Source organism: Microcaecilia unicolor, chromosome 6, assembly GCF_901765095.1.
Source record: "Microcaecilia unicolor chromosome 6, aMicUni1.1, whole genome shotgun sequence".
Classification (NCBI taxonomy): Eukaryota; Metazoa; Chordata; class Amphibia; order Gymnophiona; family Siphonopidae; genus Microcaecilia; species Microcaecilia unicolor.
The window spans coordinates 301,291,509-301,315,336 of NC_044036.1; the positions used below are offsets into that span (position 1 = coordinate 301,291,509).

The 23,828-nt window shown below is 47.6% G+C and overlaps 1 protein-coding gene across 1 annotated transcript in view; it reads left to right on the forward strand.

The window, feature by feature from the left end:
* Nucleotides 1-23,828, forward strand: part of FOXK2 (forkhead box K2) — a 216,515-nt gene that overhangs the window by 148,220 nt on the left and 44,467 nt on the right. Inside the window, exon 6 of the mRNA XM_030208025.1 lies at nt 20,128-20,303. Within this exon, the coding sequence (XP_030063885.1) occupies nt 20,128-20,303 (176 nt within the window). The remainder of the gene's footprint in view (nt 1-20,127; nt 20,304-23,828) is intronic.

Genomic DNA, 23,828 nt, shown 5'->3' on the forward strand with positions numbered 1-23,828 from the left:
GGACTAGTTTTGGGATAATGTGGGATATAAATGTCATAAATGAAATACAACTAATAAATTTCACTGCAGCTGTATTTCTGGACAAAATGTCCTAAAAGAAATCTCCCAGTGGCTTAAAAGGTGTTCTGTTGCACAGGAAAAATATCCTTTACGCAAACCGACTCATGGTGCCTTGAATGCCTGGGACCTGACCATGGTCATTGTCATTATATTCTTTATTCACAGATGTCAGAGAAATTCATGGTAGACAAAGCAGAAAGCAAACTTTTTGGTGATCAAGACCAGGCCAGCAGCATGGGAAACTTCAGTCTCCATGGGTCCAAGAGCTGCATCAGATGCTGGGGATGCATTGACATAGTGTCTCAGTCACCCTCGACATCAAGCATAGGTAGAGCCCACAGGGAACTGTCATTTTCTGATTCACACCTGAAGAGGAGGAAGGATTCAACCTTTTTTGCATTGTTGCTAAGGGAGCATGATGTAAGACATCAGGTTGGAGACCAAGGTGCCTCAGCATTGCGCCCTGTCGAAACATGCACTGAGGGACCCAAGGTTACCAGTGCCCTCGTCGTGAGGACAGAGGGTGTTCCGGCCTCCAGAGATCCTAGACCCCTGTTCCGAAACGACAAGTAACTCAGTAGGATATGACAACTCTTACTGTGATGCCCCCACGTTTGTCTGTGGCAGCCTTTGAGGGGAAGCTCTGCAGAAGTTTGAGGAATGAGTGGATAGTTGCTTTGCTCGACACAGTGCTGCAACTTTTCATGTTACTTATGTTAAGGGCTGGAGGGATTCAACTAATGCTTGACACCTATGCCCTGTCTGGTAAAGATTCCTGGAGGAAGCTCGATGACAGTGTCAGCTGCACTAGTGTCTGTTTCCAGTGCATTGAGGAAGAAAGCTTCACAGACACTGGGAATCTTTGGTGTCCTCTATATTGTAGGATGCCTGACCGTTCTGTCAGCAGTGTAAGAAAGACGGAGACGGACTTCAGCAGCTGAAATTTTCAATGAGTTTGAGTCAGAGCGCTCCTGGGAGTTGGATGAAGAGCCAGGGAACTTCTTGAAGGAGAGGTCCCCTGGTCACTCCTCACTAGAGGAGTTCGTTCATCGATTTTATAAAGGATTTGACTCAGGCCATTCCATTTCAGTTAGTGACTGAGGGAGGAGCCCAGGGTAAAAAACATTGAATATCCAATTCCCTTGACTCCCCCATGCCCCCCAAAGAAGCTGTAACAGTGCATATTCACAAAATCCTGAAGAATGTGTAAATAAGAATGTGGAAGACCTGCCTGCCCCCTGTATCTCTTAATAAGGTCAACTCTATACATAAGAGTCCAAAAGGCTTCTGGATTCAAGAGGCAGTAGCTTCCCCACCTAATCCTCTCTCAAAAGAGCCAAGAGTTCCAAGACTCGTTCTTTGGTGCCCCCTGGAGGGAGGCTCCAACATTGGAATTTTTTTTTTTTTTTTGGGGGGGTGGGGGTGGGGGAAGTTGTTTCAGAATGCTGGGATCTTGGCCTACATTGCATCCTCTATCAGCTCTTCATGTGTGTATACTTATGGAACATTGTGCACAGTGTTGTACAGTTGCGGACACCCTTCCTAGAAATAAGGCTGAGGAACTAGCAAGAGGGAAGAAGTGTGGAGAACACATAGTCCAAGTGACTGATGATATTTTTGAAATGGCATTAAGGGTGTCTGCCATGGGGACTAGCGCCCATATACTTTTGTCTGTGAGCCCTCAGACCTAAGATGTGCAGGAAAAGCTTACTGATGTGCTGTACTATGGAGAGGATCTGTCTTTAGAGGTAAGGTTCAGGAAGCTGCTACTTCCATCAAGTAGCATGACAACATTCTTAAGACCCTCTCCATGCCCACTCCTGAGCCAGACTCTTTCTCTAGAAGGTATTGGAGCAGAAGTCAATGTGGAAGTCCTATTACTCTCATAGGCAGGTATAGGTATCCTCCACTCTCGTGCTTCTCCTAGTCTCAGGGTTCTCACTCATAGTTCAGATGACAGAGGACCCAAAATTCCCAACCTGTGTTGCAGCCAAAATCGAGGATGGAGTTATGACTGTCTCCATGAGAACCTAGCCTCAGTTCCAGTATCTATTCTGGACAGCCCACCTGGAGGGGGTGGCTAAATTTCTTCACAAACAAGTTTTGCCCCTTATAACATCAGGCAGGTGGGGGGTCTCAAAATGGATAGGATACCATCTTCAGTTGGTAGGCCAGCATTTAAATTGCGTACTGAGAGTATCAAGGTTCATCTCTCAGCATCAAGAAATGCTGTATTTACAAAGAACTTTTCTTCTGACCTACAAGCCAGTGTGGTAAAACCCATTCCAAAGTAAGAAAGAAGGTAGGGATTTTATTCCAAATATTTTCCGATCATGAAAAAACAGATGGATACCAACCAATCCTAGACTCCAGGACCCTGAACAAATATTTCACAAAACAAAAGTTAAGAAGGATTTCTTTAGACTCCCTCGTTCCACTGCTTCAGAAAGGGGACTGGCTATGTTCTCTGAATCTAAAGGCCACTTACACACATTCAGATACATCCAGGCCATAGGAGGTATCTGCCATTCATCATAGGAAAACACCACTACTAGTACTGCATCCTTCCTTTTGGCCTCAAGTCAGCCCCTCGAGTATTTACAAAATATTTAATGGTTGTTGCAGCATATCTGCACAGACTGGGGGTGCATGTGTTTCCCTATTTGGTCAATTGGCTGGTCAAACACACAATTTAAGAAGGTACAGAGATCTGTTTGCTCTACCATTCGGGTGCTGCAGCTACTAGGGTTCATCATAAATTATTGCAAATCACATCTAAACCTGATTGAAGAACTGGAATTCATAGGAGCCTGGTTAGATACGATTCAAGCAACTGCCTTTCTTCCATAGCAAAGGATAGACATCCTAATTTCCACTGTGCAGGAAATTCAGGAGTCAGCAAGTTTCAGCTGGTCAAATGTTGAGAATGCTGGACCATATGCTATCAACTATTCTCGTCATTAACATGGTATGCCTCCATTTGAGGCAAGCTCAGTGGACCTTATCTACCCAGTGTAATCAGTCTATAGGGAACTGACAAACCAACCAATCTAATTTGGCAAAAGAAATCCTCTTCCAAATTCCTCTTACTCAGGAAACAGACAAATGTCACCTAAGCTGAGCTGGAGGGCTCATTGGATGTGCTGACAGGACTTGCTGTGAGGAGGAATGTACTAGTGAATGTTTGCCTGCTGAGAAATTGTGTTCAAACTTGGAGGAAGGGGAAATTGGAGTTAAATAGATAATTTTACTCTTATTATTCTGCTTATTTCAGAGGCAGTTTATAGTATAGGTTTGATAAAAACAGAGCACAGCATAGCTGGTAAAAAAAAAAAATCTGGTTACAGTTTGACTCCTACCTACCCCATGTTGCTTTTTTTTTTTTTTTTTGTTACATTTGTACCTCGTGCTTTCCCACTCATGGCAGGCTCAATGCGGCTTACATGGGGCAATGGAGGGTTAAGTGACTTGCCCAGAGTCACAAGGAGCTGCCTGTGCCTGAAGTGGGAATCAAACTCAGTTCCTCAGCTCCCCAAGACCAAAGTCCACCACCCTAACCACTAGGCCACTCCTCCGCTCCACTTCTTTGTCTTCAGGCTTTTTAAGCCAATTAGGGCACATTCATCAGCCAGTGCTTAGTTCATAGCATCAAATATAACTATTTTATTTATTTATTTATTTATTTATTTATTTATTTATTTGAATTTTGGTTACACCTTTTTCAGTAGTAGCTCAAGGTGAGTTACATTCAGGTACACCGGGTATTTCCCTGTCCCTGTAGGGCTCACAATCTAAGTTTGTGCCTGAGGCAGTAGAGGGTTAAGTGACTTGCCCAAGATCAGAAGGAGCAGCAGTGGGATTTGAATCTTAATTTAGAGGATTTGGTGATCCTAATGTTGTTAATTTCATAGAATGTTTACAATTTTGTAATCTCAATTTGATGAACAGTGGTCCAACACACGAAAAGGGACATGTTCTTGATTTTTTGATTAGTAGTTCGACTCTTCTGATAGATTCTAACATCTTGTCTGCTGTTCCATGGTTGGACTACACTCAATTATTTAATTTTAACTTGCATCTCAGGAAACCATTTAAATACTCCAATACAAAAATTATTTTGACTAGGGGGAAATTGGTAGTAATAGCTGCTGGTCTGAAATGCAATTATGTCTTGCTTCTCCAAATCTTAATAACTCTGAAATCTTGCTGGGATTTGGCAACTTTATCTGTTTTGGATAATATATCTTGCAGCATAAAAAAGTAAGTTCTCATAAAAATTCACCATGGTTTAATTCTGAATTAAAAACCTTAAAATTTATGTCGAAAATGTGAAACATTATGGTGCAAGACCAACAAATTAGAAGACAAGCTGGCATAGAAATCTATCTTTAAACAATATGAAAAAAAAGTTATTAAAACCAGGAAAAAGTATTTTAGCCAATTGATACATGAGGGTAGCATCAATAGTAACAAACTTTTTTCATTGGTGAAATCTCTTCAACTGTGTCTAATAATTCTTTAGATTCTTTTATGTTTGTTGTACCTTCGGCTCAAGATTTAAAATATTTTTTTTTCCATAATAAGGTATTAAAGGTCCATGCTGATGTATTGGCCAGCACTATTGATAAAACAGTTTATTCACTCAATTCCTCTTCAGCTTTGTTAGACGGAGTGAAGTCTGATCAAACTAAGGAAGTTTTTACAGCGTTGACGTCTATTTTTACTGCTAATTTGTTGAAGAAATGCTTTCTCAATGTATTTAGATCATTGTCCTGTTTTTCTTTTTTCAATTCTGCATTTTATTATTCAGTGGTTAACAACAGAGCTTAATCTTTTGTTGACTAAAGGTTTATTACCGGTTGATATGGGAAAAGTTATTCTTACACCTATATCTAAAAGTAAAAACTGTGATCTTTCATTACCTTTTAATTACCGGCCTATCGCAAGTATACTAATTTTTACAAAGTTAATTGAAACTCATGTAAGTACAATTGTATTGATAAATTTTCTTGTTTGCATCCACCTCAGTTTGGGTTTAGGGCCTCCCATAGCACCAAGACACTTCTTTTGGGTCCAACTTCATATGTAAAAGAGTGGTTTTGTACTGGAAGGCAGACTATTTTATTACTGTTTGATATTTCTGCGGCATTTGATGCCGTAGATCATTCTCTTTTACTTAGCTAGCAGATAGAGGGCTCTGTTTATAATTGGTTCAAAGAATTCTTGGGAAATCATATGTATAGTGTAAGTTTTCACAAAAAATGATCTTGTTACTAGTCATCGGGCTTCCTGCTCTTTCCTGTTTTATTTAATGTTTTAATGTGATCTCTAGGTCAAATTTAATTGAATGTAGATGAAAGACTTATGCAGATGCTATTTTCTTACTTGTACCAGTCCCTGATATTATTTCTGATATATCAGACATAATTATTAGTGGAATAAATAGAATACAAGAGTGGGCATTTGTGAACAAATTGAAATTAAATTCAAACAAAATTAAGGTCTTATGGTTTAAAAGACCAGAAGATAAAATTCTGTCCACTATAAGAATTGCAGAAAATAATGCTTTAAAGGTTGAAACGGAGTCCTGAGTTTTGGGAGTCATACCTGTTTCTTCATTATCTTATCACTTACAAGTGAATTTTTTTATGGAAGAAAATTTGTTTGAAATTGAGACAACTAAGGTTAATACAAGCATTCTTCACCAAAGATACTTTTACTTGTGTAGTTCAAATGTATTTATTTTAGCGCATTTCTACCCCACATTTTCCCACAAGCGCAGGCACAATGTGGCTTACAGTAGTGCATGAAACAGTACAATAGCAAAGGTAAAACATAGAATGACAGAATTGACAGAGAAAGCATGGAAAGGGTAAACTGTCCAGCATGAGCCAGTGGGTCAGAGTCCCCCGTCAACCGATAACAGGAGAGTCAAATTGCTGGGCTTGGTAGGGAGTAGGCTTTTGAAAATAGGAATGTCTTTAAGAACTTCTTGAATAGTTGATAGTCAGCTATCCCTTTTAAGTGCTTCGGCTGTTCATTCCAATTTTTTGCGCTGGTGTACGGGAAAGTCGCAATCATACGCTTGTATCTGACTTTCTCCGAGGACAAGCAGGCTGCTTGTTCTCACTGATGGGTTGACGTCCTCGGCAGCCCCCTCCATCGGAAAGTTTACTAGCAAAGGCCTTGCTAGTCCTCGCGCGCCCATGCGCACCGCGCATGCGCGGCCGTCTTCCCGCCCGAAACCGGCTCGAGCCGGCCAGTCTTCTTTCGTCCGCGCTCGGTACGGTCGTGTTACGCCGTTCGTGCCCCAGAGAGTCAACCTCGCGCGTCCTTTTCGACGTGTTTTTTTGCTGTTTTTCCTTGAAAAAGTTCGGGAAGCGCTCCGGTAGTGTTCCGGAAGACCCTTTCGGGTTTTCTGCCCTTCCCGTATTTCTCAGTTTTTGCCCCGTAAGTTTTCTTTCGTTGTCGGGGTAGGCCTCTTTTGGCCTCGGTCGAGATTTTTCTCCCTCTAAATTTTGGTGCTTCAATTTTCGCCATTTCGGCTTTTGATTTCGCCGGCGTGATTTTTCCGCCCATGACATCGAAGCCTTCCAGCGGCTTCAAGAAGTGCACCCAGTGCGCCCGGGTAATCTCGCTCACTGATAGGCACTTTGCGTGTCTTCAGTGTCTAGGGGCCCAGCACCGCCCTCAGAACTGCAGTCTGTGTTCCCTGTTACAAAGGCGGACTCAGGTAGCGAGATTAGCCCAGTGGAACGTTTTGTTCTCGGGCTCTTCGTCGGCATCGGCACCGGAGGCATCGAGTGCATCGACGTCGTCAGCGTCCGGACCATCTTCCTTGGCTGCCGCTTCATCGACTGCATCGAGGCATCGAACCTCTGCATCGGCGCCGAGGCATCGGGCGACTGCATCGACGTCGGTGGTACCGAGACTTCGTCTGCTGATGTCGTCGGACGGAGGTGCATCGTCAGGAGTGCAGGTGAGGGCTGTCCATTCCCCTGCTGGTGGCGGTGAGCCTTCGGGTGGGTCTCCTCCTACCCTGAGGGCTCCTGCGGTACAGCCCCCCTGGGATCGACCTTCTTCGGTCTCGGCCCCGAGGAAGCGACGGATGGATTCTACGTCCTCCTCGTCGGTGCCGGGGAGCTCCGGTGACCTGCTTCGGAAGAAGTCGAAGAAGCATCGACACCAGTCTCCTCCCCATGTCGGTACCGAGAGCTCTGGGTCGCCGAGGGATTCGGCACCCAGCAGGCATCGGCACCGAGAGGACCGCTCACCCTCTGTTCAGGAGGTGTCGATGCGCTCCACTCTGGACAGCCCGGAACAGCCTCCTCGCCCGGAACAGGTTCTGACGTCGACGCCTGCATCGACCTCTCAGCCTTTCTCTGCAGCCGCTCTAAACGAGAGCCTCCGGGCCGTTCTCCCAGAGATTCTGGGAGAGCTATTGCGCCCTACCCCTCCGGTACCGGCGGTGCTTGCGCCTCCGGTACCGTCGAGCGTGGCGCCGGCTGGCCCATCGCCCGGGTTGAGGTCCCCGACGTCGGTACCGCGTGCGGTGCCGACAGCGGCCACCTCCCAGGAAGGCTCCCCGACTACGTCGGCGGAGGGAGCTTCGCCGATGCGGGCGAGGGAGTCTACCTCTCGACGCCCCCACCGTGGACGGGGTTCCACCGAGTCGAGTAGGGCGAGGTTGCAGACGCAGGTTCGTGAACTTGTGTCTGACACCGAGGGTGAGGCCTCGTGGGAGGAAGAGGAGGTCCCCAGATATTTCTCTGACGAGGAGTCTGAGGGTCTTCCTTCTGATCCACTCCCTCTCCTGAGAGACAGCTTTCTCCTCCCGAGAGTCTGTCTTTTGCTTCCTTTGTCCGGGAGATGTCTACGGCCATCCCCTTCCCGGTGGTTGTGGAGGACGAGCCCAGGGCTGAAATGTTTGAGCTCCTGGACTATCCTTCTCCACCTAAGGAAGCGTCCACTGTTCCCTTGCACCATGTCCTAAAAAGACATTGCTTGCGAACTGGACCAAGCCACTAAGTAATCCCCACATTCCAAGAAGATTGAGTCCCAGTACCGGATCCATGGGGACCCAGAGCTGATGCGCACTCAGTTGCCTCATGACTCTGGAGTTGTGGATCTGGCCCTAAAGAAGGCTAAGAGTTCTAGGGAGCATGCTTCGGCGCCCCGGGCAAAGACCCTAGAACCTTAGACTCCTTTGGGAGGAAGGCCTACCATTCTTCTATGCTCGTGGCCAAGATCCAGTCTTACCAGCTCTACACGAGCATACACATGCGGAACAATGTGCAGCAGTTGGCGGGCTTGGTTGATGCTCTTCCCCCTGAGCAAGCCAAGGCTTTTCAGGAGGTGGTCAGGCAGCTGAAGGCATGCAGAAAATTCCTGGCCAGAGGAGTTTATGACACTTTTGATGTTGCGTCCAGGGCCGCTGCTCAAGGTGTGGTGATGCGCAGGCTCTCATGGCTGCGTGCCGCCGACCTGGAGAATAGGCTCCAGCAGCGGATTGCGGACTCGCCTTGCCGTGCGGACAACATTTTTGGAGAAAAAGTCGAGCAGGTGGTAGAGTCTCTCCACCAGCGGGACACCGCATTCGACAAGTTCTCCCGCCGGCAGCCTTCAGCCTCTACCTCTACAGGTAGACGATTTTTCGGGGGAAGGAAGACTGGTCCCTATGCTTCTGGTAAGCGTAGGTACAATCCTCCTTCCCGACAGCCTGCGGCCCAGGCTAAGCCCCAGCGCGCTCGCTCTCGTCAGCAGCGTGCGCCTCAGCAAGGCCCCGCGGCTCCCCAGCAAAAGCAAGGGGCGAGCTTTTGACTGGCTCCAGCAGAGCATAGCCGACATCCAAGTGTCAGTGCCGGGCGACCTGCCGGTCGGGGGGAGGTTGAAAGCTTTTCACCAAAGGTGGCCTCTCATAACCTCCGATCAGTGGGTTCTCCAAATAGTCCGGCAGGGATACACCCTCAATTTGGCCTCAAAACCTCCAAATTGTCCACCGGGAGCTCAGTCTTACAGCTTCCAGCACAAGCAGGTACTTGCAGAGGAACTCTCCGCCCTTCTCAGCGCCAATGCGGTCGAGCCTGTGCCATCCGGGCAAGAAGGGCTGGGATTCTATTCCAGGTACTTCCTTGTGGAAAAGAAAACAGGGGGGATGCGTCCCATCCTAGACCTAAGGGCCCTGAACAAATATCTCGTAAAAGAAAAGTTCAGGATGCTTTCCCTGGGCACCCTTCTCCCCATGATTCAGCAAAACGATTGGCTATGCTCTCTGGACTTGAAGGATGCCTACACACACATCCCGATACTGCCAGCTCACAGACAGTATCTGCGATTTCAGTTGGGCACACGCCACTTCCAGTACTGTGTGCTACCCTTTGGGCTCGCCTCCGCGCCCAGGGTGTTCACAAAGTGCCTAGCTGTGGTAGCAGCGGCACTTCGCAGGCTGGGGGTGCACGTGTTCCCATATCTCGACGATTGGCTGGTGAAGAACACATCCGAGGCAGGAGCCCTGCAGTCCATGCAGATGACTATTCGCCTCCTGGAGCTACTGGGGTTTGTGATAAATTACCCAAAGTCCCATCTTCTCCGTATCTCAAAAAAGATATAGTAGAATTGGAAAAGGTACAGCGAAGGGCGACGAAAATGATAGTGGGGATGGGACGACTTTCCTATGAAGAGAGGCTGAGAAGGCTAGGGCTTTTCAGCTTGGAGAAGAGACGGCTGAGGGGAGATATGATAGAAGTGTATAAAATAATGAGTGGAATGGATCGGGTGGATGTGAAGCGACTGTTCACGCTATCCAAAAATACTAGGACTAGAGGGCATGAGTTGAAGCTACAGTGTGGTAAATTTAAAACGAATCGGAGAAAATTTTTCTTCACCCAACGTGTAATTAGACTCTGGAATTCGTTGCCGGAGAACGTGGTACGGGCGGTTAGCTTGACGGAGTTTAAAAAGGGGTTAGATAGATTCCTAAAGGACAAGTCCATAGACCGCTATTAAATGGACTTGGAAAAATTCCGCATTTTTAGATATAACTTGTCTGGAATGTTGTTACGTTTGGGGAGCGTGCCAGGTGCCCTTGACCTGGATTGGCCACTGTCGGTGACAGGATGCTGGGCTAGATGGACCTTTGGTCTTTCCCAGTATGGCACTACTTATGTACTTATGTACTTATGTACAGTGCAGAAACTCGAATTCATAGGAGCCCTGCTGGATTCTCGGACAGCTCGCGCCTATCTTCCAGAGGCGAGAGCCAACAACTTGTTGTCCCTCGTCTCGCGGGTGCGTGCGTCCCAGCAGATCACAGCTCGGCAGATGTTGAGATTGCTGGGCCACATGGCCTCCACAGTTCATGTGACTCCCATGGCCCGCCTCCACATGAGATCTGCTCAATGGACCCTAGCCTCCCAGTGGTATCAGGCCGCTGGGGGTCTAGAGGACGTGATCCACTTGTCCACGAGTTTTCTCAAATCCCTGTATTGGTGGACGATTTGCTCCAATTTGACTCTGGGACGTCCCTTCCAAATTCCTCAGCCACAAAAAGTGCTGACCACGGATGCGTCTCTCCTGGGATGGGGAGCTCATGTCGATGGGCTTCACACCCAAGGAAGTTGGTCCCTCCAAGAACGCGATCTACAGATCAATCTTCTGGAGTTGCGAGCGATCTGGAACGCTCTGAAGGCTTTCAGAGATCGGCTGTCCCACCAAATTATCCAAATTCAGACAGACAACCAGGTTGCCATGTACTATGTCAACAAGCAGGGGGGCACCGGATCTCGCCCCCTGTGTCAGGAAGCCGTCAGCATGTGGCTCTGGGCCCGCCGTCTCGGCATGGTGCTCCAAGCCACATATCTGGCAGGCGTAAAACAACAGTCTGGCCGACAGACTGAGCCGGATTATGCAACCTCACGAGTGGTCGCTCAACTCCAGAGTGGTGCGCCAGATCTTCCAAGCGTGGGGCACCCCCTTGGTGGATCTCTTCGCATCTCGAGTGAACCACAAAGTCCCTCAGTTCTGTTCCAGGCTTCAGGCCCCCGGCAGACTAGCATCGGACGCCTTCCTCCTGGATTGGGGGGAGGGCCTGCTGTATGCTTATCCTCCCATCCCTCTGGTGGGGAAGACTTTGTTGAAACTCAAGCAAGACCGAGGCACCATGATTCTGATTGCTCCTTTTTGGCCGCGTCAGATCTGGTTCCCCCTTCTTCTGGAGTTATCCTCCGAAGAATCGTGGAGATTGGAGTGTTCTCCGACCCTCATCACACAGGACGAGGGGGCGCTTCTGCATCCCAACCTCCAGTCTCTGGCTCTCACGGCCTGGATGTTGAGGGCGTAGACTTTGCCTCTTTGGGTCTGTCAGAGGGTGTCTCCCGCATCTTGCTTGCTTCCAGGAAAGACTCCACTAAGAGAAGTTACTTCTTCCATTGGAGGAGGTTTGCCGTCTGGTGTGACAGCAAGGCCCTAGATCCTCGCTCTTGTCCTACACAGACCCTGCTTGAATACCTTCTGCACTTGTCTGAGTCTGGTCTCAAGACCAACTCTGTAAGGGTTCACCTTAGTGCAATCAGTGCATACCATTACCGTGTGGAAGGTAAGCCGATCTCGGGACAGCCTTTAGTTGTTCGCTTCATGAGAGGTTTGCTTTTGTCAAAGCCCCCTGTCAAGCCTCCTACAGTGTCATGGGATCTCAATGTCGTTCTCACCCAGCTGATGAAACCTCCTTTTGAGCCACTGAATTCCTGCCATCTGAAGTACTTGACCTGGAAGGTCATTTTCTTGGTGGCAGTTACTTCAGCTCGTAGAGTCAGTGAGCTTCAGGCCCTGGTAGCCCAGGCCCCTTACACCAAATTTCATCATAACAGAGTAGTCCTCCGCACTCACCCTAAGTTCTTGCCGAAGGTTGTGTCGGAGTTCCATCTGAACCAGTCAATTGTCTTGCCAACTTTCTTTCCCCGTCCTCATTCCTGCCCTGCTGAACGTCAGCTGCACACATTGGACTGCAAGAGAGCATTGGCCTTCTATCTGGAGCGGACACAGCCCAACAGACAGTCCGCCCAATTGTTTGTTTCTTTTGATCCCAATAGGAGGGGAGTGGCTGTGGGGAAACGCACCATATCCAATTGGCTAGCAGATTGCATTTCCTTCACTTACGCCCAGGCTGGGCTGGTTCTTGAGGGTCATGTCACGGCTCATAATGTTAGAGCCATGGCAGCGTCGGTAGCCCACTTGAAGTCAGCCTCTATTGAAGAAATTTGCAAAGCTGCGACGTGGTCATCTGTCCACACATTCACATCTCATTACTGCCTGCAGCAGGATACCCGACGCGACAGTCGGTTCGGGCAGTCAGTTCTTCAGAACCTGTTTGGGCTTTAGGATCCAACTCCACCCCCCGAGGGCCCTGTTTGTTCTGTTCCAGGCTGCACTCTCAGTTAGTTGGTAAATTTTTTAGGTCAATCTCAGTTATGTCCTCGCCGTTGCGAGGCCCAATTGACCATGCTACATACTGGACTGGCCGGCTCGAGCCGGTTTCGGGCGGGAAGACGGCCGCGCATGCGCGGTGCGCATGGGCGCGCGAGGACTAGCAAAGGCCTTTGCTAGTAAACTTTCCGATGGAGGGGGCTGCCGAGGACGTCAACCCATCAGTGAGAACAATCAGCCTGCTGTCCTCGGAGAATACCTTCTACAGGTATGTAGCATTCGCTTTCCTACTGCTGGGATAGTGCAGACAGAGAAAGTTGCGCGATGACGACAGAGCATTTCTAGGGGGTTGATCGACTAGGCTGAGTATGTACTCTGGGGCCTCTCCGAATATGATCTTGTGCATTAAAGAACAGATCTTGAAGTTGATGCGATCTTTGACAGGGAGCCAATGCAGAGCGAAACGCAAAGGTTGTGCATGAGCAAAGCACGATTTGCCTAGAATTAATCTAGCAGCCGTGTTCTGGGCTGTCTGGAGCTTTCTTAGTAAGTAGTCAGGGCAGCCTCGTATATCCTGCTGTAGTAGTCCAGGTGAGAAAGGACCAGCCAGTGAACGAGAGTACGGAAGAGATCTCTTGGCAGGCAATTTCTAATACGCTTCAGCTGCCACATTGCAAAAAACATTCTCTTCACAACAGCCTTCATTTGATTCTCCATAAGCAAGTGGTTGTCTAGCTCTACCCCAAGGATTTTCAGGCTATTTAAGATGGGAAGCTTAAAGACATTGACATCTAGTGAGGTGGGAATGATTGTGTTGAGACAAAAGCAGAAGACAATGTGTTTTGTCTTCATTAATCTTGAATTGAAATACATTTGCCCAAGAGGTTAAGATGGAAAAGCTAGCCTCGATCTTCTCATGGATCTCTGTCAAAGTGGAGGTAAAAGGGATGTAGATGGTGACATCGTCCGCATAAATAAATGGGTTAAGATCCTGTCTGGCAAGCGCTTCCGCCAGACAGCATCAGGTTGAAGAGGGTCGGAGAGAGAGGAGATCCCTGGGGTACTCCACAGTGAGATTCCCAAGGTGCAGAAATAGTTGAATTGGCTTTAACTTGGTACGTTCATGAAGCCAGAAAACCCCTGAACCGGTGAAGCACGTTGCCGCCAATTCCAAAAGTGTCCATAAGGAAGGTTAAAAGCTCATGGTCCACCATGTCAAATGCACTGGACATGTCAAACTGTAACAATAATATTTTCCGACCCAAAGAAATTTCTCTCTTAAAATTTGACATAATGGTAACAAGGACTGTTTCAGTGCTAAATTGTGGACGAAACCCAGATTGAGAATAGTGTAAGATGTCGAATTTAGTCAGATAGTCCATGAGCTGCGAATGGACTAGACTCTCCATTGTTTTGACTAATAAAGGAATTGACGCCATCAGGTGATAGTTGGAAACAACATCCACTTTGATTTTTGGGTTTGTAGGAATAGGCGTTAGGAGGATATGTCCGTGCTCTGAAGGGAAGAGTCCGTTGCCAAGCATGAAGTTTAAGTAGATGGTAAAATCCTCAAGGAAGCAGCGTGGGCCAGTTTTGAGCAAATAGTTCAGACAAGTATCAAGGCCACAATGCTTTTTAGCGAACTTAGAAAGTGTTCTTGAAACTTTGTCGACTCGTACATGAGAAAGTGGACCAGGATGGATTCGCTGGGCACACTTCAGTGTTAATATTACCCCATTTAGATTATTGTAATGTCTTATACATAACGTTTAATACTAAATATCTTAAGAAACTTCAGCTTATGCAGAGAATGGCGGTGAGTTTGATCTTTAGGGTTAATAATTTGCCAGTGTTTCTAATTATATGAAGAATTTGCATTGGTTGCCAGTAGCTGAATGTATTCGATTCAGAGCTTTTTGTATTTTATACCAAGTAATTCATGGCCTGACAGCCTTCTCTTTTGATCAATTCAATCTCTACATCTCTATTTTGCTCTTCAAGATTGATTAAGCAGTTACTTCTTTGTCTTGTGTATTTTGGTAAGATTCATTTTTTTTAGTATTTAACACTATTTTTGGAGTTGTATTGATACCCTTATGGAATTCTCTTCCAATTGATATTAGAACGAAACAATTAAGTTTTAGGAAAAAATTGAAAACTTATTTTAGTATGTGCTATTAGTCTTCATGAAATTTTATTTATATTTTCTTCATAGATAGTTCTCTTTGTAAATCACAATGAACCCTTAATCAGGGGATATAGTGGTTAATAAGCATAACATTGACATTGGATGTCAAGACCAGTGCTCTAACCACTAGGCCACTCCTCCACTAGTAAGCTTAAGAGACATTATTTTAGTTTATGTACTCTTACTTCCTAAGTAATTTAATAGCCCACCAATACTAAGATGTAGGCAGCAGTCTAGCAGCGTGATGAGGGCTGACAGTCTTTTGCATTGTCACATGTATGATTATTTCCCAGTTGGTGAGAGGCTGTATGTGTGCAAAGAGCTCCTAGCATTCAGGAAATGAGTACAGTCCTTGAAGGCTAGAGTAGCAGACTTGAAGGAGCTGAGGTAGACAGAAACGTATGTGGAGGAGATCTTGAAAGATATAGAAAAGAAGCCCCACCTCCAATCTGGCAGAATGCGTGCTGCTATGGAGGACAAAGTCACCTGAAAGGAAAGCATCACCATGGTGTGGCTTGAAGTGATGCTGTGGCTAAGACCTGCCCTTTGATGGATGCATTATTCTCTCACACAAGGAGGATGAGTCTCCAAAGCCATATGCCCAGGAGGGAAGGGTTTAGGACTGTTTCTGTAGTCCATGATTCAGTCATTAGGTATGTAGATAGCTGGATGGCTTGAGGATGTACAGATCACTTGATAACGTACCTTCCAGGTGTAACGATGGCAGACCTCGTATGTAAAACAAAAAGGAAGTCATATATGCCAGAAAGGAACAACAGCCAAACAGAGGGTGGAGAGAAGATGCGTGCATCGATGTGCAATTCAACAGATGGCCTTTATTGAAAGGACCTGACATGGTCACTGTGTTTTGGCTCTATAGCCTGCATCAGGAGTCCAGAATGCTCAGATTGATGTAGCACTGAGAACAGCTTTCGACTGGAAGGGCAATCATAGAATCCTATAAATGACATGCACAGGGAGCATATAGCCAACCTTCAATGCAGAGCATAAAAATGCAAATAATAGCTTATCGTGTGAACATCCAAAACATGGCTGTCTTGGTACGTGTGGGTACCAGTGACATAGAAAAGTGTGGACTTTCTACCTAAAAGTTGAAATCCAGAACCTCTAGAGGAGTTTTCTCAGAAATGCTGCCCATTCCATACGCAGGACCCAAGAGACAGGCAGAGTTCTGGAGTCGTAATGAATGGATGGAAATGACAGTGCAGGAAGAAGGGATATAGATTTGTTAGGAACTAGGCAATATTCTGGGGAAGGGGGAGCCTATTCTAAAAGATGGTCTCCACTCTAGCCAGGATAAAACCAGGCTGTATTTATAAAGAAGAAACAATAACTTTTAAACTAGAACTTGGGGAAAAGCCACCAGTTGCTCAAGAGTGCATGGTTTGGAATAAGATATCTGAGGGATATCGAAACAGGGAAGTTAGGGCACCCTGATAAATAGGTTGTGGTAAAGGCAAAAGTAGACCAGATGGCTTTAAAAGTTACTGTGAACTACTAAGCACATTATTAAGAAAAACAAAAACTTTGAAGTTTCTGTACATAAATACTAAAGCCTAAAAATATTTTATTATTTTTGTTATTTATTTAGATTTGGTTCACACCTTTTTCAGTAGTGGTTCAAGGTGAGTTACATTCAGGTACACTGGATAAATAAGATGGTAAAGTTAAAATATGTAGCTTTAAATGAAAAATAGATATAATGGACATCTGAGACATGATAGAAGGGTGATAACTAATGGAACACTGTCATACCTGGATACTAATTATATCGTAGTGATAGGACGGCTTAACTTGGTCATGGGGACTTGAATTAGGAAGCAAAATATACCTTACAATCCTTATGGATAGAACTTCCTTGTGTAAAAGCGAAAAGAATAGTGATAGGGGTATACTACTGTCCTCCTGGCTAGAATGAACTGACAAATGTTGAAATGTTAGCAGAAACTAGGTAACATAATAATGATGATTTAAATTACCAATAACAAAAACTAGGAATGGCAGTCAAATTCAAGAATAAAGCGGAACAACCTGCCAATCAGTCTTGTAAGCCAACAGGTATACCTGGGTGGAAGCTTAGTTTACATGGATTTAAAGGTCTATTTCAGATAAACTTTTGGATAATTTGTTGTTTTGATGTTTTAAGTTGGACATTTAAGACTTTTCTAATATTGAACAAGTTTTGAGTTTTGTCTTGAAGCCAGTCAATATATGGTAGTAGGTTTTTAATATCCCTTTTGGATTTTTCTTCAACATTAGTGGATGTTATAAGTAGAGTTTTTTTTTACCACTGTTAAGACCGATGATTATGAACATAAAAGTAACCATACTGTGTCAGACCAATGGTTCATCTAGCGCAGTATCCTGCTTCCAACAGTGGCCAATCCAGGTCTCGGGTACCTGGCAGAAACCCAGATACCAGCAACATTCCATGCTACCAATCCCAGGGCAAGCAGTGGCTTCCCCCATGTCTGTCTCAGTATCATTTAGTATACTTAGTGTTGATGTTCACTCTAGGTGTTGAACTCTGAGGTTCTTTGTTTTTGAAGTTTTGAAATTGCAGTTTGTCCTCGTTTTAGTGTACCTGTTGGCTTACAAGACTGACTGGGTAAATGTAAAGGCCAGAGCATGCTAGGGAGATAAATTACCTGGGTAAAAGAAATGACTTCCTCATGGAGTAGCTGGTTAGGAACCAACAAGAGGAGGAGCAATTCTAGATCAAGGGGTAATGGTTCTGGGGCCGCTTGTAGCAAGTAATTTTGTTTTCTCCAAGGAAAGCATGACTGTGAATCCACACTCAGACTCCCTAGCTAAAGGCTGCCTTCAACTGAAAAAGGGAAAGAACACTACAAAGGCAGACACCAGTGATTTTGGTGACAACAGGCTGTATTTTTTATTTTTTTTTTTTGAAGACAGCCTGGACCTGAAAGTGAAAGTCCTGGTTGGAGGGGGGAAAGAGATGGAGTTGGATTCAATATCCCAAATAGATTCTGTTAGTCTGCCTGGCCAAACCTACTGTTGCATCTGGAGTCCTATTCTAAAGCAGTAGTGGGATGTCAATGTATGCATAGGTGTCCATGTTGCAGCTCCACAAATCTCCCCATTGGAGGCTGATTTCAAGTGGGCTATTGATGCAGACAGCTCTGAATTTTGAGCTCTGGTATGGTAAGGACTGCAGGACTTGAATCCTCATAACTCTCCCACCTCCTCCAGGAGTTATATTCTGTTATCTAGTAATAGATTGAAGAGGTCCTATGTGACAGTGGCAGGCATAATGAGATGTCTCAAATGCTTCTAGAAAGAATTGCTGGGAACTTTTTCCCCACACCAGACTGTGTTGGTGACATCTCCCCAGTGGTGTGCTGGAGCCGGCTCGCACTGGCTCTGCTGAGCCGGTTGTTAATTTTTGAACTATTTTGCGAGCCGGTTGTTGTGCTGTCAGCAGGGACTTGAATACTTTTTTTTTTTCACAAATTGCATTGTCCCCTGCCCCCCCCAAAACACTTGCACCGTCTGAATTCCTGATTCTCTCTCCCCTGCTGCTGCCCTTCCCACTGCCCCATGCGTTGAACTTTCACTTTCTTCCCTCGCGCATTCCACTCCCTCTCCCTGCCTCCTTCCTTCAACCTCTCTCTCCCCCCCCCCCCCCCCACAGCCGCAGTTCGCCAGACTGGACCGTTACCGTACCTGCAGGCAGTGATTAGGACAGGATGCCGGCGTCGGGGTCCTTCTGCTGCCACGTCCCGCCTACTCTGATTCAACTTGCTGTTTCCGCGTAGGCAGGACGCGGCAGGCAAAAGACACTGTCGGGACCAAGAGGTTTGAAGTGATGATGAGCTGCCTATCTACTCCACGGTAAGCAAGGAAACCAATTTGTTTAATCTCTGTTTTCACTACCCCACACAGCTGTCATCTCCTTTAGTGTACACGCAAACCAAAGCAAGCAAACCTATGAGCTGCTGCAATGCTGCATCCACGTTGTCGTTCTTTATTTTTTGTCCATCTGCAACAAGTCTAAAGCTGTTTCAATTGGATAGTAGTAGTGCCTTAAAAGATAGAGGTAAAACGTTTTTTGTTTTTTTGTTTTTTTTTTACTTATTGGACTGCTTTTTAATTTATTTGAAAGCTTCCCATATGAAATAAATAATTTGTTTCATGCAGATTTCTTTTGTTTAAACATAAATGGGCCATAAGCCCCTAATGCAGCCCATTGGTTTTCTTATATTTTGTTCTTGTGATAAATTATACTGTGCCAAAACTGAAAACTCTTACCTCTATCTGGTCGATAATAAAAGGAGCTCATTGTGAACACTATCCACCCTAAAAGGTTGTTTTGTGGTTGTACATGAAGAATTATGATATTGACTAAATACATGTATGTGTGTGTCCCTAATCCTGCATCCTAAGTTTATATAATCCTTTCAAGAAATCCAGTTAATCTTTTAACTTATTAGTGGAGCATAACCGCAGAGTCATGGTATGGTCACATTTTCAATATGGTAATACTAGCGCCCATTTAAGGAACAGCCAGGTTATTTTGAGTTAGTCTTCACTGGACCAAACTTGCTTTCCTTGTGCCATCACTATCCAGCAGGTAGGCAGTGTCTTAAAAGATGGAGGATAAAGGATTTTTTTTTACATTAAAAGAAGTTAAATTTGGATGTAAGGATTGTCACGCTCTCTCCCTGGGTATAGGCAGCTCTGCAAAAAAATTGGGGGAGGGGGGGCGCAGAGGTGGACCAGGGAGAGAGCCTGTTAAAAATTTACCAGCACACCACTGCGTCTCCCCATGCGTGAGGATTCAAGTAACTTTGCTTAATGGAAAACCCATGCATAAGGAAGCAGGGCACCACAGAGCCTGCCAGAACATGAAGGCAGGCCCTGCACTGAATTTTCACTTGCTACTACTCTTGTAGCTAGCATAGGAAAATGAAGAATGCTGATGGTGAGGGGGATCAAAGGGAGGGTCTGGAAAGCAGTGATCACAGGTGTATAAAATATACATCTGGCCCTAGGGAAAAGAGCAACTGGTATTGCACTAGCAATGAAATTTAGACTAGATGGGCCTTAAGGTACCTTATCTGCTATTATATTATGTATCTGCTAGAATAGTGGTTCTCAAACCTGTCTTGGGGGACCACCAGCCATTTGAGTTTTCAGGTTAACCCTAATGAATATGCATAACTGATTTGCATATAATAGAGGTATTGGCACCCAAATTTCTCTCATGTTTATTCATTGTGGATATCTTGACAATTCAACTGGACTGTTGGTACCTCAGGACAGAATTGAAAACCATTGTACTAGAAGTGTCTGGTCCCCTGGTTTACTGCAGTTGATTTTCCAGGATGTAAGGCTTAGTTTTAATTGTATGGGCAAATAATAGGCTGATTTAACTGTTACCTTAATAACTAGCTTCTTTCTTTTTGAACCTGTAGAAGTGCACCAGCTTCTCCCAATCATTCTGGAGTGTTGTCTGCCCACTCCAGTGGAGTCCAAACCCCAGAAAGCCTCTCCAGGGAAGGGTCTCCTGTCCCCATGGAACCTGAGCCAAGCACTATACAGCCAAAACTAGCAGTAATACAAGAAGCACGATTTGCACAGAGTGCGCCGGGTAAGATATTAAAATCTGATGACTCTTTAAACATGATATAATTGGTAAAACAATATGGCATTAATTTATCAAAATACCATGGCTGATGGTTTAGGTAAAAATGAAAATGTGGAAGATTATGTATTTGAGAGAATCGCAAAATAGTAGGCACCACACTGTGGTCTCATTTTTATATGTAGCAATACTGCAAAATGCCCGATATTAACAAAGTAGTTATATTCTTATATTCTCCGAGGACAAGCAGGCTGCTTGTTCTCACGACTGGGTGACGTCCGCGGCAGCCCCCACCAACCGGAAGAAGCTTCGCGGGCGGTCCGCACGCAGGGCACGCCCACCGCGCATGCGCGGCCGTCTTCCCGCCCGTGCGTGACCGTTCCCGCCAGTCTTTTCTTTTCCGCGCCTGAGGAGAGTCGTGCCGTCGCCGCTCTCCCTTCGCAGCCCCGGAAAGACCGTCGCGTTTACGTGATTTTGTTTAGTTTTGTTTAGTTTTTTGGTTACCGCGTGCCCCAGTTTCTTTTCTTTAAAAAAAAAAAAAAAAAGCACGCGCTCCTTTTTCCCTCGTTTCTAGCGAGGGCGTCGCATTGCGGCCTTGTGGCCGCTGCGATCGATTTATTTTTTCGAGGTGTGATTTCCGCCACCATCGACGACTTTAACTTCGCCGACGCGATTTTTCCGTCGATGTCCTCGAAGGTCCCGAGTGGATTTAAGAAGTGTGGTCGGTGCGGCCGGCCGATCTCGCAGACCGACACCCACGCTTGGTGCCTCCAGTGCCTCGGGCCGGAGCACAATATCAAGTCGTGTTCCCTGTGTCTCGGTCTCCGGAAACGGACTCAGGTTGCGAGGCAAGTTCTGTGGGACCGTCTTTTTGGAACTTGCGCCGGCCCCTCGACGTTGACTTCAACGGCATCGGTATCGACGCCCGGTCCTTCGGTACCGGTATCGATGCCCGAAAAATCGGCATCGATGGCATCGACCCCAGGAGAACAGGTCCCGTCGGCCCGCCGGTCCTCCGGTGAGGGTAGAGGTGAGAGACCGCGTGGGCAGTCGGCCCCGGTCACTCCTTCAGCCCGTGGCCCTCGGGACCGAACCCTGTCTGACCCGGTTCCTCGGGACCGAGGGGGATCGACCTCCTCCTCCTCCATACCACCCGGCACCGGTGACGGGCACCGTAAGAAGGCAAAGAAGCACCGTCACCGGTCGCCCTCGACGCATCCGGCTCTCGGTACCGGAGAGGGGTCGACGCCGAAGCGTCCGCGTCGAGAGGAGAGGTCCCCCTCAGTGGTGGAGGTACCGCCACGTCAGGGTCCCAGCACTTCGGTGCAGTCTCCTGGACCCGAGCAGCTTCCGGCACCGATGCCTCTACCGGCCCCCACGTCTTTCCCGACAGCGGGCCCTGGACGAGTGCCTCCGAGCCATCCTTCCGGGGATCCTGGAAGGGCTGATGCGCCAGGCTGTGCCGGCACCCCCGGCGCCGATGACTGTGGCGCCGGCGAGCTCTAGCCCGGTGCCGAGGTCGTCGACACCGCCGCCGCTTGCGGCGCCGGTCTCGACCGCCACGCAGGTGGAGTCGACGTCGATGGAGGGAGCTTCGTCCCCGCCGGCGCGGGAGTCCACCGCTCGACGACACCGAGGCCTTGGTGCCTCAACGTCGAGCCGGGCCCGGTTCCGGACTCAGCTACATGAGCTCATGTCCGATACCGAGGAAGAGGCCTCGTGGGGGGAAGAGGAGGACCCCAGATATTTCTCCTCAGAGGAGTCTGCGGGTCTCCCCTCGGACCCCACGCCTTCACCAGAGAGAAAGCTCTCGCCCCCTGAGAGTCTCTCTTTTGCCTCCTTTGTGCGGGATATGTCTATTTGTATTCCCTTTCCCGTGGTCTCTGTGGATGAGCCGAGGGCTGAGATGCTCGAGGTCCTCGACTATCCATCACCACCTAGAGAGTCCACCACGGTACCGCTGCACAATGTCCTCAAGGAGACACTGCTTCGGAACTGGATGCGACCATTATCTAATCCCACCATTCCCAAGAAAGCAGAGTCCCAGTACAGGATCCACTCTGACCCAGAGTTAATGCGGCCACAATTGCCCCATGACTCGGCGGTCGTGGATTCTGCTCTCAAGAGGGCACGGAGTTCGAGGGATACCGCCTCGGCGCCCCCGGGGCGGGAGTCTCGCACTCTGGACTCGTTTGGGAGGAAGGCCTACCAATCCTCCATGCTCGTGACCCGCATCCAGTCATACCAGCTCTATACGAGCATCCACATGCGGAACAATGTGAAGCAACTGGCGGACCTGGTCGATAAGCTCCCGCCGGAGCAGTCCAGGCCTTATCAGGAGGTGGTCAGGCAGCTGAAGGCGTGCAGAAAGTTCCTGTCCAGGGGTATCTATGACACCTGTGACGTGGCATCTCGTGCTGCGGCCCAAGGTATAGTGATGCGCAGGCTCTCATGGCTGCGTGCCTCTGACCTGGACAACCGCACCCAGCAGAGACTGGCCGACGTCCCTTGCCGGGGGGATAACATTTTTGGTGAGAAGGTCGAGCAGCTGGTGGACCAACTGCATCAGCGGGAAACCGCCCTCGACAAGCTCTCCCACCGGGCGCCTTCAGCATCCACCTCAGCAGGTGGACGTTTTTCCCGGGCCCGGCAGGCTGCGCCCTATTCCTTTGCAATGCGTAGGTACACCCAGCCGGCCCGAAGGCCTCGCCAGGCACAGGGACAGCCCCAGCGCGCTCGTTCTCGTCAACAGCGTGCGCCTAAGCAGCCCCCTGCGCCTCCACAGCAAAAGCCGGGGACGGGCTTTTGACTGGATCCACGGGAACATAGCCGCCCTCAAAGTGTCCGTACCGGACGATCTGCCGGTCGGAGGGAGGTTAAAATTTTTTCACCAAAGGTGGCCTCTCATAACCTCTGACCAGTGGGTTCTCCAAATAGTGCGGTGCGGATACGCCCTGAATTTGGCCTCCCTGCCACCAAATTGTCCTCCGGGAGCTCAATCCTTCAGCTCCCATCACAAGCAGGTACTTGCAGAGGAACTCTCCGCCCTTCTCAGCGCCAATGCGGTCGAGCCCGTACCACCCGGGCAGGAAGGGCAGGGATTCTATTCCAGGTACTTCCTTGTGGAAAAGAAAACAGGGGGGATGCATCCCATCCTAGACCTGAGAGGCCTGAACAAATTCCTGGTCAAAGAAAAGTTCAGGATGCTTTCCTTGGGTACCCTTCTGCCAATGATTCAGAAAAACGATTGGCTATGTTCCCTGGATTTAAAGGATGCATACACTCACATCCCGATACTGCCAGCTCACAGACAGTATCTCAGATTCCGCCTGGGCGCACGGCACTTTCAGTATTGTGTGCTGCCCTTTGGGCTCGCCTCTGCCCCACGAGTGTTTACAAAGTGCCTCGTGGTGGTGGCGGCGTATCTACGCAAGCTGGGAGTGCACGTGTTCCCATATCTCGACGATTGGCTGGTCAAGAACACCTCGGAGGCAGGAGCCCTCCGGTCCATGCGGTGCACTACTCAACTCC